Raw genomic sequence first — 14,775 nt, 5'->3', positions numbered from 1 at the left:
TGATATTTTCATTTTATTTATTGTACATAATAAGGATAAGCACATCTACACCCTTAAGATTTACTCAAATATATATAAAGACTCTAAAAAGTTTCATAAATTATTTTACTTGCCTTCTTTTACTATCATATGCTTTAACTATACTAAGCCAAAATTGATTTAAAAGTTTTATAATGATTACAAATTTACATTTGTAATCAATTAAATTGTCTAACAAATTATACTAATGTTAAAATAATTTCGTTTAATTTTTAAAATAATTAAAAAAGTATATTTTTAGTTATTTTATTTATTTTAATATTAATGATAGGGATCACAATAATTGAGTTATAATTAATATGATATTTTATTAGTTATGAAATTTACTATCGAATAAATGAACGACACATGACACAGAACAGTTGAGACTCCATGTAAGAGTCTCCAATCATTATTGTTATTTTAATATTGTTTTTGTGTTTATTATAAAATTTTAAAATCAATCTATGGGTCAACATCTTTTAATATTAATATTAAGAATAATACTATACTTTCGAGGATCCAACTATGATGCAACTGTGGTATCATACTACAGTTACTTTCAGTCATTGGATTCAATTATGGTGAGAGATCCAATAACTGGGTGCAATTGTGGTATGGTGACACAGTTGCATAGCTAAGTCCTACTTTCTAACTAATATTCCAATATTTTTATTCCAACTGCTAAGTGGGTCCATAAGATGGAAAATTGAAATGGAATTATTTATTACTCCATTTAACCATATAATAGATAGACGTAATCTCTTTTGAAATGATAATAAATACAATACTACTTGGAAAATGAAATATTACTCTAATATTAATCTGTCTAATAGGTTAATAATATTAAAATAATTTTATTTGGTATTCAAAATAATTTAAAAATTATATATTATTTTATATTGTATTTACTGCTTTGACGTCAAATCTTTTGAGTTACTATAGTTAAATGATATAATAATAAAAAATAGGACTTATATGATTATTTATGAAATTATGGAGGCTTACGCATACGTTTAGACAAAGCTTTGGATCTAGTTATCTTTTTGCCTATAGACTAATGTGACTGACAAATTTTAAAACGAACTTTTTTTTTTAGAGTTTATTTTTACTATTTTGATTTTTTTATAATTTTCTAATACCTCATGATAAAAAATCTTTTAAAAAATAAATATATCTATTGCCATATAAATTTTCTTTTAGTTACCATTTATCCACTCAATCCCACTTCAAATTATTTCGGAATGATGTGCTTTAAAGAGGTACCTTTGAGGATTGACTCATTTATCAAAGAACTTCAACAATTTTAAAACAATTCTATGTTACATAAGATCAACATGACTTAGGCCTCTATTTAAAATTGGAAATCACATTAATAGAATTCATATATCGATGGCACCATAATTTTATAAGGAAAAATGATAAAGAAACCGAAGGAAGGCAGAAGGAAGTAGAATGAATTATTAAATTGTATGGTCTCAGTGTTAATTGATTATTTTGTCTTTTTCTTCTTAAGCCATGTGGTTTTATATTTAATTCTATCTTCCTTTTGTCTGTTTTTTCTGTTTAAATATCATCACTCATTTATGTGAAATAATATATTTACAAACTCTTATACAAATTATTTTTATTCAAATTGAAGTGGCATAACATGGTTGTTTGAATAAAATTATCACATGATCCACATAATTTATCATGTATAAAAATAATTTGTACAAAAGTTTATAATTATTTCATTAATTTTATTACGGAATATGGATTTAAAAAAAAATCAATTGGTATCAAGTAAGAAATCGATATATTGGTTTTCTCTCACAACTTTATCATTTCTTTTGTTCTTTGGGGGTAATCATCCTAAAAGTTTTGGGCTTATTTTATTATTTATAAAGTAAGGCACATATTTATTTAGACCAAATAATTATATTTCATATTAAAATAAGGAGTAGTGATATTTGATCTCTTATTATATCTTATCAGTTCTTACTTTTTAATTAATGAATTATATTTACCTCTTTACAAGTAAGGCACATGTTTATTTATAAAGTAAGGCACGTGTTTATATAGCCCAAATAATTATATTTCGTATTAAAATGTTGGCCCTCTTGGTGAGATCCCCGGGCTCAGAACTTCCGAAGCAAATATTTGCAGTTTGTCACATCTCCTCTAACCTTTTTAACACGAGCCACTGAAACATGCATTCCTGAGCGGAATTTTTAAGTCTTGGTAGCCATTCCAGCAAGGTTAAATGAGGAAACATAACCAGGGATATGCACTGGGTATTTAGGGCTTACTGACTTATCTCTTCCAGTGAATCACACCAAATTACCAACAAATGCCCCAAACCTTTCATATTTCTCAGTGTATCAGCTGGAAAATATATTCTGCAGATTAGAACAGTGTCTTATATCCAATTTGCTAAAAGAATCCAAAGCAAGCTCCCAGTTGTCCCATATATTTCTCAAGATTTTCACTGCTCCAAACGTTAATGCCTCCAAACTAGGGAATCCAACCTGGAGACAAGAATTCAATATTAATTGCCCTAGTTAATAATTTAAGCATCACTAATGTATAACTGGCAACAATAATAACGATACCTATTTCGCAAGGAAAATATGACATAATAGATTAAAACCGGTCTGCAAGAAAAAATCCACCTTTTCATCAATGAGAGGTTGCATTTGAGTGCTGTGGATGTTGTCTTCCATGCTCACTTCAGCACATTTACAACCAGAGATGAATCTTCCAGATTAGGGCAATCATCAATAAAAAGTTCAACCAAAGAGGGGAATTGAACGGAATTTCCAGTGGCAAATCTTGTTAGTTTTGGAAGGCCATTGAGCTCCAGGAAGACCAGTCTAGGAAAAACCATTTCAGTCATCTTTGCCTCTTTTGCTAACCCAGTGTCGTTGACTAACCCTTCCATTGACACACAGTCGCGTATCTTAAGTTCTTTGAGTTGCACCAGATTATTAACCATAGACGACGAAAACAGAAATTTTAAACGCCCACAGCAATCCACTATCAAATTTGTCAAAGTTTGGCAGCCAGAAGTTGCCAGAAAACAATCTGGCCATATCTTTTTGATGTTTGTTGAGAATAATCCCAACTTCTCCAGGCATGAAATTATGACCTGCATGCCAAAACAGTTCTTTTTTTCATTCATAAGTTGATACTTTTTTCTGTGAATTAAAAAGGAAAAAATCAGAGAAACAGAAACTAATTGTGGGCAAATATATAATTTCCTCCAGCCACAAAACATCAAGAACATACCTTATCATTGAAGAGTGCCTCATCACAATCATCATCTCCAACGATTTCGGAAGTAGTAGTTGCTGTCTCAAGGTTGAGTCCTAAACTAGTAAGCTTTGGAACTTCGCGTAGTGCTAGGGAATGCAATTGAGTAAAGTTAATAATCCTTCTAACACTTTCATGAGCGGGAACATGGTTTTCACTTTCCACACCAACAAGCATTTCTAGGTTATTGCAATCAGTCACTTTCTTGAAGATTCAATAGGTTTTTGGCAATAGAGAATGAGAAGAGATGCTTCAATTTACCACAATTTTGAACTTTAATGATACTCAAGGATCTGAAAGAACAATCGTCTGTGAGTTTTCCATGGCATAGCTTCTCCAAGTTGATTAAATTATGAAGAGACAATGATTCCAGCAAAGGAAAGGCATTCAAGCAGCCCCTTCCACTGAACTGACAATATATAAAATCTCAGAAGCATTTTGTACAAGGAGATGCTTCAATCGTGGGAAACCTTCCCCATCTAATTCATGAAGAACATTCTGAAGGCCATTCAGCTTATCTAGATGGAGATCTTCAGTTCTCCTCAACAGCATTTTAATCCCATGTTCCAAGTACATGCGATTATCAAGTTTGAGCTTCAATGTTCTTGAGGTTTCATACTTTCCAGTCCAGCTCCACACATCTCCCAAAAATATTTTATTTCTTTCCAACCCCAGAGAGAACAATTCCCGTGGCATCACTTGGGCATCTAGAATAAGCATCTCTAAAGTAGTTAGTCTTGACAATTGATTTAGCTCGGCAAGACTGGCATTATTCTGCCCTTCGACCTCCCAGTGAGTGAAGCTATTTCCCATGTATAGTTCTTCTAATCGAGGCAGGTTTGATATAACATTTGGTCTGATTGATTTAAGTTTTGAACAGGTGCTCAAGTCTAGCAACTTCAGACGAGTTAACTGTCCAATTTCTTCAGGCAACTGCTCAATATGAGAATTCCGAAAGCTAAAAATCACCAATTTCTTTAGAACTCCAACTGTTGCTACATCTCCTAGTAAGCAGCGTTCAAAAGACAATGTTCAAAGGTTAATTAACCAACCAAGTGTTGAAGGTAATGAGGGGAAATGAAATCCATTCAATGACAAAACTTGCAGACTTGGCACCCCTTCAAAAAAGAGGTCTGGGATTACTAAAGAGAGTTTTTCTGAAAACAAAAAAAATAACTTGAGTTTTGGACATTCCAGCTTTTCAGGAAGCTCTTGAATATCTCTACAAGGATGAGAAATAGCAATTGGATCTTTTTGCATCAAATCTTCGAACACTTCCCTCAAGTCAGAAATAATTTGGATATTAAACATATGTTTATCTCTGGCAGTGGATACAGCAATGTCATGAACGACGTCATGCATTTTCACATCATCTTTATTGTCACCATCTAACAACAAACACGAAGCTTGTAAAGAGATTGATAATTGAATGAACTCATCGTTTCCATTAGGATCAACACGTATAAATAATACAATTAATCAAAACATAAAGCACTAACTTCCTCCTATATTTCAGCAATAATCAAGCTGACCTATTCTTAAGATATACTAACAGAAATATCCTCAAGATTACATTCAAAAAACAAAAAACCAATTTGAATTGTAGAGGCTATTATACACCAGCAGTTTGCGGACGCTGTTATACACTAGCAGTTGTGACAGCTTTTATATGCCCCCTCAAGATAGGCCACGAGTAGAGAGATCAATCTTGTCCCGTAAAAGCAAGAATTGAGAAGTGGGCAGTGGCTTGGTGAGAAGATCGGCAAGCTGATCAGCAGATGAGACATGAGCTACTCGAAATAGACCTGATTGAACTTGATCTCTGATAAAATGATAATCAACAGCAACGTGTTTCATGCCAGAGTGAAAAATAGGATTGGAACTTAACTGGGTAGCACCAACATTATCACAAAAGACCATTGGAGAATTTGTTAAGCCAATACCAAGCTCTGAAAGAAGAGAGCAAACCCAGCAAAGTTCAGTAGCAGTGGCAGCAATAGAATGATACTCTGCTTCGGTGGATGAACGAGCAACAGTTTGTTGCTTCTTCGAATGCTTCTTCGAACTCCAAGAGACAAGGTTCCGCCCAAGGTAAACAAGATAAGCGCTGGTGGAAGAGTAATCGTCTTTATTACTAGCCCAATCCGCATCTGAAAAGGCATGAAGTGAATCAGAGAAGCCATGAAGAGTGAGGGGAGAATCACGATAAAGAAGCTGCCCCTTGTCTAGTGTGCCACTCAAATAACGCAATATACGCTTAACAAGAACCCAATGCTCTATGGTAGGTTGATGCATAAATTGGGCCATTCTATTGACTGCAAAAGAGATGTCTGGGCGTGTTAAGGAAAGATACTGCAGGCTACCAACTGCTGCGTGATATGGTGTCACCACAAGAAAATATACTATTGGCTACAAATTCTATTGCAACAAAACTTACTTTATTGCTAAAATTAATATCTTGCAACAAAAATTAGTCTTTATCGCTATAGCTAAACAAATTTTGTTCTTCTTAATGATGTGGAATAGGCAAAAAAATTAGAATATATGGCAACAAAATATTTCTTGCCCTACGCTATGTTTGGCAACAAAAGTGTTCTTGTTGCCTAACAAGCTTAATGAAAGCAAAATCTATTTCGTTGCTCAAGTTTTTCCACAACAAACACTTGAATCAGTTGCAACAAATAAAATATTGCAAAAAGTTGTGATTAGCGAGAAAATTTGTTTTGAGCTCTCAGAGTTTTTTGCAAGGAGATTAATTTTGTTGCGCAAAGGTTAACAAAAATATTAAATTTTCTAATATTGATAATAGCAAATTGTTGCACTAAAGAAAGAAGTGAAACGACGTTGTTTCACACCTTTATTAGTATTTCAACCTCTTTTTTCCCCAAGTGTTAAGTCCACACTCACTCCTTACTCTAAAACTTCTCTCTCTCGAATGTAGCTCACTCCTCACTGACAATGACAACCCTCACTGTCGTTGGCTCGCCGTTGACCCACCGCAGTCTTTCTTTGCCACAGCGGAATCAAATTCAGTCCTAAATCGAAACCAAAACCTTACCTGTCGACGACAGCCGAAATCCTAGCCATCAAGAATCCCTGAAAGCCACACTCATTTGCAAGCAAGCTTTACCTATTTCTCAGCGATTTCTAGCAAGTGATGGTGAGCTTCGCCGTTATCTCAACTATCTTCGACACGAGCTTCAAAGTTCTCATCTCTTTTAAACCCTACGTATGATTTTTTTTTTGTGGGTTTCAATTTTTTTTTTTGCATTATTGTTTTGTTTGATTGTTTCTCTTACTCGATTTGTGATTATAAATCTATATATAGTATAGGATGTTGTTCCGACTCTTGCATTAATGATATATTTTTTACATATGGGTTTTGCATTCCATGTGTTTGTTAAAGGTTCTATTACATTTCTGGGTAATCTTGTGTTTTAGTATTACAATAATTCATTATAGAATTTTCTCATTTATTAAATTTTAGAAACATTTCTTGAGCTGCTTTATTAATCGGCTAAATTGACCGAGACAGGGATGAGTAGAACAGTGAGGCCGGAACTGATAGCTTTATACGAATGAACTTTTCCGTTTTAGGATTCAAGAAATTTATAAATCTAGTTAATAATGTTCGTTTGGGCTTTTAATGATAGGATTACATTTTATTCTAAAATTCAGCCTTCTTTTGGATTGAAAAGTCTTGTACAACTTGTGACAATTGATTAAGTTGCTACTCAAGTAATGCCCTGTGTTTGCATTTTGGCTCGTAATGCTTGATCCTTCAATGGGAATGAAAAGAATATTGAAAAATTGCTGCAAAATCTAATTAATATTATCTGCAAAAGTTTCTTGAATAATTTGCGGAGTGAATCTCTTAATCGTCATTAGTAATTTAGTTAACTGCAGACTTTGAAGTTTGCAATTATTTATTCATTTAATATAATTTTTTCACTAGTGCAACATCAGGTGGAATTCTTAATAAAGCTATTGAAGCAGAGGAAAAGACGCATGGAGACTTCTTAAGGCTGGTGATGTTTCTTTCTTGTTCCTTTGATGCTCTTGTTGGTGTTTATTCACAATCCTGTTAGTCTTAAAATATATTTCAAAAATTTTGATAAATCTTCTCATTTGTTTGTTAGGACTATACATACCAGAACATATAAAGGGCTACTTGGAATTGTCAGTCAAGACAAAAACTTATTTTTGATAAGTGCGTATAAGATATTATGAAGAATACAAGTGGTTGTTATTAATAGACTTATTTCGAGTCACTTATTTCAGCAAGACAAAAGGTTGGGTGAATGAGGTGGCACACTTATGCCTTAATACAAATTAATTCCATGACCAATGGATTAAATTTCAACTGTTTAATTAATAAAATTCTTTTTTTTCCTTCATTTACTAACGAAGCTTTATGTATAGGACCAAATGGTAGAGATACAACAACAGCAACAAACCAATCCTGAAGAAGCAAAACCACTAACTCAAAGGGAAATATGCATTGAAGTACTTGGAAAGAAATCATGCTGTTTTCGAGGACTTGGCAACGGACCACGCCCAACTTCAAACCATGGTGTTGATACTTTTGAGGCTAACAGATTACATGGTATTATATCTTCACAACAAAGTAGATTGGATTCACAAGATGTTGAGCTTCAAGAGCAAAAGAAGACTATTGATCAATTGGAGTCCAGATTGTCCCAATTTGAGGGTATGATGCAGCAATTTTTTTCTTCTCAAGGATCCGCTTTTCGCTTTACAGATTCAGCTACTCAATGATTACTCATTTCAATGATGTCCTTAGAGTATCTTGAACTTGTTAGTATTTTGAATTGGTCATCACTTGATCTTAAAGTCAGTTTTGTATATATATATATATATATATATATATATAGCTTGGATACTGAATGAGCCTTTAACTTTTAAATTAGTTCAATGACATTAATGATATTTTTTGTTAGATTTCTCAACATATATTTCTAGTTATTATTGTCATGGTGGATTGGTGGGGAAAAAAATTGGTATCTTTCCCAACGAACTTGGTTTGCTTCATTTTATACCATGATATTATTAAAAAAAAATTGTAGTATTTTTAACGACAAAATTGATTTGTTTCTAAAAATATTTAAATATTCATTGCAAATTTGTAAAATATTCAACATAAAGAAATAAAGTAGTTTTGTTGCCTAAAATGATCTTAGCTAACAAACACCTTTGTTGGTACGCGTTTTTTTTATGAAATGTACTTTATTTCTTAGCAGCAAATTAGTTTTGTAATAAATAACTATATAGAAACAAAATAATTTTGTTGCGTAAAATTGTTTAGCGCAACAAAAAAGTTTGTTGCTAAATTATTTTCTAAACAAGTTGAAGACTTCTTCACAACGAATCTGTTTTGTTTCGAAAGAAAGTTTGAGGCGAGAAATGCTTTGATATGTTGTTAAACATAGAGGGCGACAGTGCTAGGCCGACGACTGGGCCGACAAGCTTGTTTTTGTAGCAATAACCTATGGCAACAAAATTGGCACTTTAGGCAACAAAATCTTTTTGTTGCAAAAAGCCATTTCTGTTGTAGTGTGTGGGGTCTGAGAGAGGCGCGCCTGAGGTTAAAGAGATGGCTGCTGAGCTGGTTGATAGGGGAGTGAGAACAAGTTTTGCATTATCCATATTAGTTCGTTGGAGTAAGTCCTGAATGTATCTTATTTGGGAGAGCAGAATGCCAAGGCGGTGAGGAACAACTTCAACTCCAAGAAAATAAGAGAATGAACCAAGATCTTTAAGAGAGAAACGTTGAGCAATACATTCAACAAATTGTGAAATAAGAGCATCATTGCTGCCAGTTACGACAATATCATCAACATACACAAGAAGATGCAGAACATGATTGCTGCTGTGACGAACAAAAAAAGAGGTATCTGAGTGTGAATTTTTGAAACCAGAAGCTAGTAGAAACTGACGCAATTCAAGATACTAAGCCCAGGGAGCTTGTTTGAGACCATAGATGGCTTTATGAAGTTTACAGACATATGAGGGATGATCATGGTCTACAAAACCTGGTGGTTGAGCCATAAAGACATTTTCAGAGAGCCTACCTTGAAGAAAGATATTATTGACATCCAATTGACGGAGAGACCAACCATTACTTACTGTTATACTAAGCAGAAGTCTCACTGTGGTAGGCTTGACAACTAGATTAAAAGTTTCATGATAGTCCACACCCGGTCTTTGATGAAATTCATTGGCTACAAGGCGAGCTTTGAACCTGTCAATAGAACCATCAGAGTGTCTTTTAATTCAGAAAATCCATTTGCAACCAACCAGATTAGAGATGCCATCAGGAGGAACTAGTTCCCATGTTCCATTACGAACAAGTGCATCATACTCTTCGGACACAGCTTAACGCCAATTATGGTCTTTGAGAGCTTGTGATATAGATGTAGGAGCAACATTTTGGGAAGTTGGTTTGTGAGTGTGAAGGTTGAGTTTTTGAATCGGTTTGGTAATGTTATTCTTGGCTCGGGTAGTCATGCTGTATTGAGAGGGAGGTGGAACTGGGATGTCTAGTTTGGTGGTTGGATGGGAAGGTGGAGGAGATGGTTGGCGGGCAGGTGGAGTTTGCTGTGGGGATGGCTCAGCTAGTTGTGAAGTAGCATCGGGCAGAGATAATCCTTGAGAGCTAGCTGCAGATAGAGTGTTGGCTGCCAGCTGGAGTGATGTGGGAATGGAAACAGTAAGTACAGGAGGAATCCAAGTGGATATGGTAGTAGAAGTGGGATGTGGAAGAGTGGTGTTTATTGAGGTGTATGGAAAGACTGATTCAACAAATTGAACATGGCGAGAAACATAGATTTTTTAGGTAGATGCGCAGAGATAAGCACTTTGAGACAAAGAGTACCCAAGAAACACATAAGGTTTAGATCGTTGATTACGTTTATGTGAGGTATATGGGCGAAGCCAAGGATAACACAAACACCCGAAAACTTTTAATTTAGAGTAATTGGGACTTTTGTGGAAAATTAATTCATAGGGGGAGGATAATTTTAGAGTGGTGGTTGGAAGCCTATTAATGAGGTAGACAACAATAGCAAAGGCGTGAGGCCATAAGGTGATTGGAAGTGAAACATGGGAGAGTAAGGTGAGGCTAGTTTCCACGATATGGCGATGTCTTCGTTCAGAGTAGCCATTGTGTTAAGGTGTATGCGGTGGAGTGGTTAAGTGGGAAATGCCGTGGAGGGAAAGATAATCTTTGAGTGCCATATATTTGCCCCCATTATCAGAGTAGAGAGTGATAATTTTTTTTGAAAAATAATTTTCCACAATGGTTTTGTAACGTTTAAAGACTTCTTGAACTTCAGATTTTCTTTTGAGGGGGTATAACCATATGTATTTTGTGAAATGATCAACAAAAATAACATAATATTTGAAACCATCTTGTGACGAAATTGGAGAAGTTCACACATCAGAAAAAATTATTTCAAGTGGCTGTGTTGAGTGAAGAGAAGAAATGGAGAAAGGCAACTTATGACTTTTATTGTTAAGACAAGCATTATAGGAAAATTCTTTTGATAAAGGTGAAGAGGAATCTAACTGATAACTAGAAATAATATGTTTTAAAATGGGAAAAGCTGGATGGCCTAAGCGATGATGCCAAGTTGATGATGTGGTTTTGACATGAGAGAATGCTAGAATTGGGGAAGATCCAAGTTGTGCAGCTGGCCACTCATACACTTCATCTTTAGTGTTGCCCGTCAAAAAAATTACCCCCGTACGAAGATCCTTCACATGAAAAGAAAATGGTAAAAATTGAACAGAGGCATTATTAGAGATGCAAAATTGAGAGATAGAAATTAAGTTCTTTTTCATGGTTGGGACACAAAGAACATCATTCAAGGTAAAAGTGGTGGTTGATGTTCGAAGAGAAGTAGAACCGATGTGAGATATGGATAAACTTGTACCATCGCCGATCATAACATCATCTGATCCGGTGTATGGTGCATTAAGAGACAAGTTGTTTAAGTTAGTAGTGATATGATGAGAGGCTCCACTATTTAGCAGCCATGACAGATTGTTGGTGGTAGTATTGGCAGCATAGTGAGCCCGTGGCTGCCAAGGTGTGGCAGAGTTAGTTACTGGTAGAGCACTTGCAGTGGATGATTAGATTGGTACAAGCTGAAAGGATGGACAGCGCTTGGCGGTGTGACCTTGAATGCCACAGATTTGGCAATATCCCTAGTATAGACGGGGTGGAGGGCGATTGCTGCGAGTTAAAGTACCTGAGTTGGTGGCCATAGGAGGATAGCCAGGGTTGGTTGTAGGTGGAAGCAAACTTGTGTTACCCGTAGAGGATAAGTGGTTGGGACGCCAGTTGGGGTTGTTCTTGTGTGGCCGCCAGTTGGTGTTTATGGGAGTGGTCTTGTTTGTAGGATTAGCAGTAATGGGAAGATGTATATCAGATTTGGTGGTGGCTGAGAGAGAGGCTTCAAAGGATAAGAGTTTCTCATGAAGTTCATCAAAGGATATGGAGGTGTCACGGGCTTTAACAGCACGGACAAGCTCTTTGTAGTCATCACCTAGTATATCCAAGATCTTCTCTATCAGATCTTCTTCCTCCATTGGGGCCCTTAGTATGGCCAGTTCATCTGTACGAGCTTTGACAGAGTGAAGAAAATCAGTGACTGTCATTGTGCCTTTAGTGGAATTTTTTAGAAGGTTCTTGATTGTTTGATGCGACCACAGGATGGTTTGGCATACGTATTTGCTAGAACAGTCCATGCTTCACTGGAGGTATTGGCACGAGCAATAAATGAAATGATGGTAGGTGGGAAAGAACCTATGAGAGCATTTAGGATTAATTGATCTTGGCAAAGCCAGAGGGTGTAGGCAGGATTTGGTGTGGCAACATTGTTTGTAGTTATAGTTTTGGGTGGACATGGTTTGGATCCATCAATGTATCCAAGCAGATCATAGCCAATGAAAAGTGTTTCAAATTGAATTTTCCAAGAGAGATAGTTGGAGGAGGTAAGTTTGAGAGGAGCTTGTGTAGCTGTGTTGATTGTGAGGAGTTGAGATTCATTGGTGGCGGGGAGAATAGATGTGCCGTTTAGAGTAGTCATCACGGGATGTAAAAGGGAAAAGAGAAAAAAAAAATTAGCAGGGAAAAAGGGGCTGCTCTGATACCATAAAGAGATTGATAATTGAATGAACTCATCTTTTCCATTAGGATCAACACGTATAAATAATACAATGAATCAAAATATAAAGCACTAACTTTCTCCTATATTTCAGCAATAATCAAGCTGACCTATTCTTAAGATATACTAATAGAAATATCCTCATAATTACATTCAAAAAATAAAAACCCAATTTGAATTGTAGAGGCTGTTATACACCAGCAGTTGTGACAATTTTTATAGCTTGTAGATTATCAATCAAACGATGCATCCTGCTCCTTGCTTCTTCCAATGAGAAAACATATGAAAATAAATCCAAACCCATGGCACACCTCAACAAGTCATCAATAGGTATTCGACTACCATCGTTTAATAAACTACAGAGTAGAAACAATGACTGAGCTTTATGGCTTTTCAAAAAGTTATAACTCAATTTAACACTAGAGTACACAATTGAATCTATTCCAGAGATATCATGATGATTAGAACTCCTTCTTAGTTGAAGTAAGGAGTCTTTCCAAATGAAAAGACGCTTATTTCTCAGTGCTTTAGCAACTGTTGTAATCGCAACAGGCAAACCTCCACATTCTCAAGCTCTCTTAATTGCTAGATTTTGAAAATCCAAAGGTCCTTCAAAAACACCTGCCATCTTCTCAAACAACTGCACTGCTTCTTGATCGGATAAAACATTAATCAAGAAATTCTTCTTAGAATTCATCTCATTGTACTGTAAATTTTTTCTTCTGAAAGAAAATGAGATGAAGTTGTTTGGCTACTGAGAAAATAGATTTAAAGTTCAGGAAATGCTTAACGAATTTAATTTCTCAACAACTTAACTAATGATATCAGTACAACAGCTATTTATACACATTTCTTAATCATGATTTCACCTTTAACTAATCTAAAAGCTAATCGTTATTAAGCTAACTAATCTTCAGTACAATGCACCATGTGCTTATAACAAATTTTAACTAATTTGCTGAGCTGTCAGCTGAGCTGGCACTGCTAGTACACTTACTCTGTATTTTCTTTATCTTAACTTTCTCCTTCTTCTGTTCAGCATAATGAACTACTCTAACAATTTTTAGAAGTCAACAACATTGCACATCGCCTCCAATCATCCTTTATTTCATTCTAATAGATTTTATAAGTATTGAGTGTCTGGTGAAGCAAATCAGAGCTGATCAATATGACATTTGGTGTTCACGTTTTGGAGCTAGTGTGGTCTAAGGCGAAACGACATGGAAAATGGCATTTTGACCGGTTTTTTAACTACTTGCTGAAATGACATGATGAAATGCTGTTTCAGCTTTAATAAGTTACAAGCCCTACACGTGCACAAACCAGGTCGTTAGAGTCTTTTATTTTATGTGCATATCACGTGAGCTTCTGGGCTTCGTTAAGTCAGTTGCAGAGCTGTTGAAAATAGCTGGTTCTAGTGTAACAAACAGAGGGTGGTTGTGAGCTATATAGAGAGAAGTTAGGATCACTTCTGGATTCTTCTTGATCTATGAGTAGTGCTGTGTAAAACTCTGTAGTTCTTCTTAATAATCAATAAAAGCTGATCATATTGTTCCTTCGTGGATGTAGGCTAATGCAAATAAGTTGAACCAAGTTAAATCATCTTGTTCTCGATTCTTTCATTACTTTTCTTGATTTTCATCTTCGTTTCTATTTGATTAAAATTGATTAGATTAAATCCTGATCCAATTTTTTAAGCATCTTGTTTGGTTTGATTCAAAGATCTTGGGTTGTAATTTGGGGTTGCTTGAGTTCTTGAGCACATCAATTGCAACAATTGGTATCAGAGCCTGGTCTTGAAAATCATATCTAAGTATAGTAACAACGAAAATTTATCTGAAAAAGTTTAATTGGAAGAATGACTTTAATATGTAGAAGGTGAAAATAGGGGCTTTGTTGATAACATAGGGGCTGGGAGATGCAATTGAACCTGTTACTAAGAAAGAAGGAAAAGAAGCTTTATCATAAAAAACACATGCGTAGGCTGCTAAGATCGACAAGAAAGTTAGAAGCACCATCATCTTGAGTCTTGGTGACTCTGTTATAAGAGAGGTTGCCAAGGAGAGAACAGTTGCTGAGCTTTAGGCAAAGCTTGAAAAATTATACATGACAAAGTCTCTAGCAAAAAGGTTGTATATCAAGAAGAAGATGTTTACCTTAAAAATGGTTGAGGGATCCTCTCTTGATGATCATATTAATGAGTTCTATAAAGTTTGTGACACTTTAGAGACGCTAGATGAAGGGTTGGATGATGAAGGTAAGGCCTTGCTTC

At 35.3% G+C, this 14,775-nt stretch overlaps 1 protein-coding gene and 1 long non-coding RNA gene across 2 annotated transcripts; one reads left to right on the top strand and one right to left on the bottom strand.

The window, feature by feature from the left end:
- Positions 1-6,228: 6,228 nt before the first annotated feature.
- Positions 6,229-7,521, top strand: LOC127902169 (uncharacterized). Its single transcript, XR_008054706.1, has 3 exons — positions 6,229-6,541; positions 7,268-7,340; positions 7,467-7,521. It is a non-coding gene; the product is annotated as an uncharacterized LOC127902169 (long non-coding RNA).
- Positions 7,522-9,708: 2,187 nt separating this feature from the next.
- Positions 9,709-11,994, bottom strand: LOC127902192 (uncharacterized). Its single transcript, XM_052441010.1, has 2 exons — positions 11,586-11,994; positions 9,709-10,124 (listed from the first exon to the last, which is right to left on the bottom strand). The coding sequence occupies exons 1-2, from the start codon at positions 11,992-11,994 to the stop codon at positions 9,709-9,711; spliced, it is 825 nt and encodes a 274-aa protein (XP_052296970.1).
- Between the last annotated feature and the right edge of the window lie 2,781 nt (positions 11,995-14,775).

Source organism: Citrus sinensis, chromosome 5 (genome assembly GCF_022201045.2).
Source record: "Citrus sinensis cultivar Valencia sweet orange chromosome 5, DVS_A1.0, whole genome shotgun sequence".
Classification (NCBI taxonomy): Eukaryota; Viridiplantae; Streptophyta; class Magnoliopsida; order Sapindales; family Rutaceae; genus Citrus; species Citrus sinensis.
Note: the sequence above shows the minus strand (reverse complement) of the source record. Positions and strands in the feature narration are given on the sequence as shown.

Coding starts and splice junctions, on each gene's coding strand:
- LOC127902192 (XM_052441010.1), bottom strand. CDS start 11,994: ATGACAGTCACTGATTTTCTTCACTCTGTCAAAGCTCGTACAGATGAA. Junction 10,125..11,585: donor TCCTATGGCCACCAACTCAG/GTACTTTAACTC, acceptor TTGTTGAATCAG/TCTTTCCATACACCTCAATA.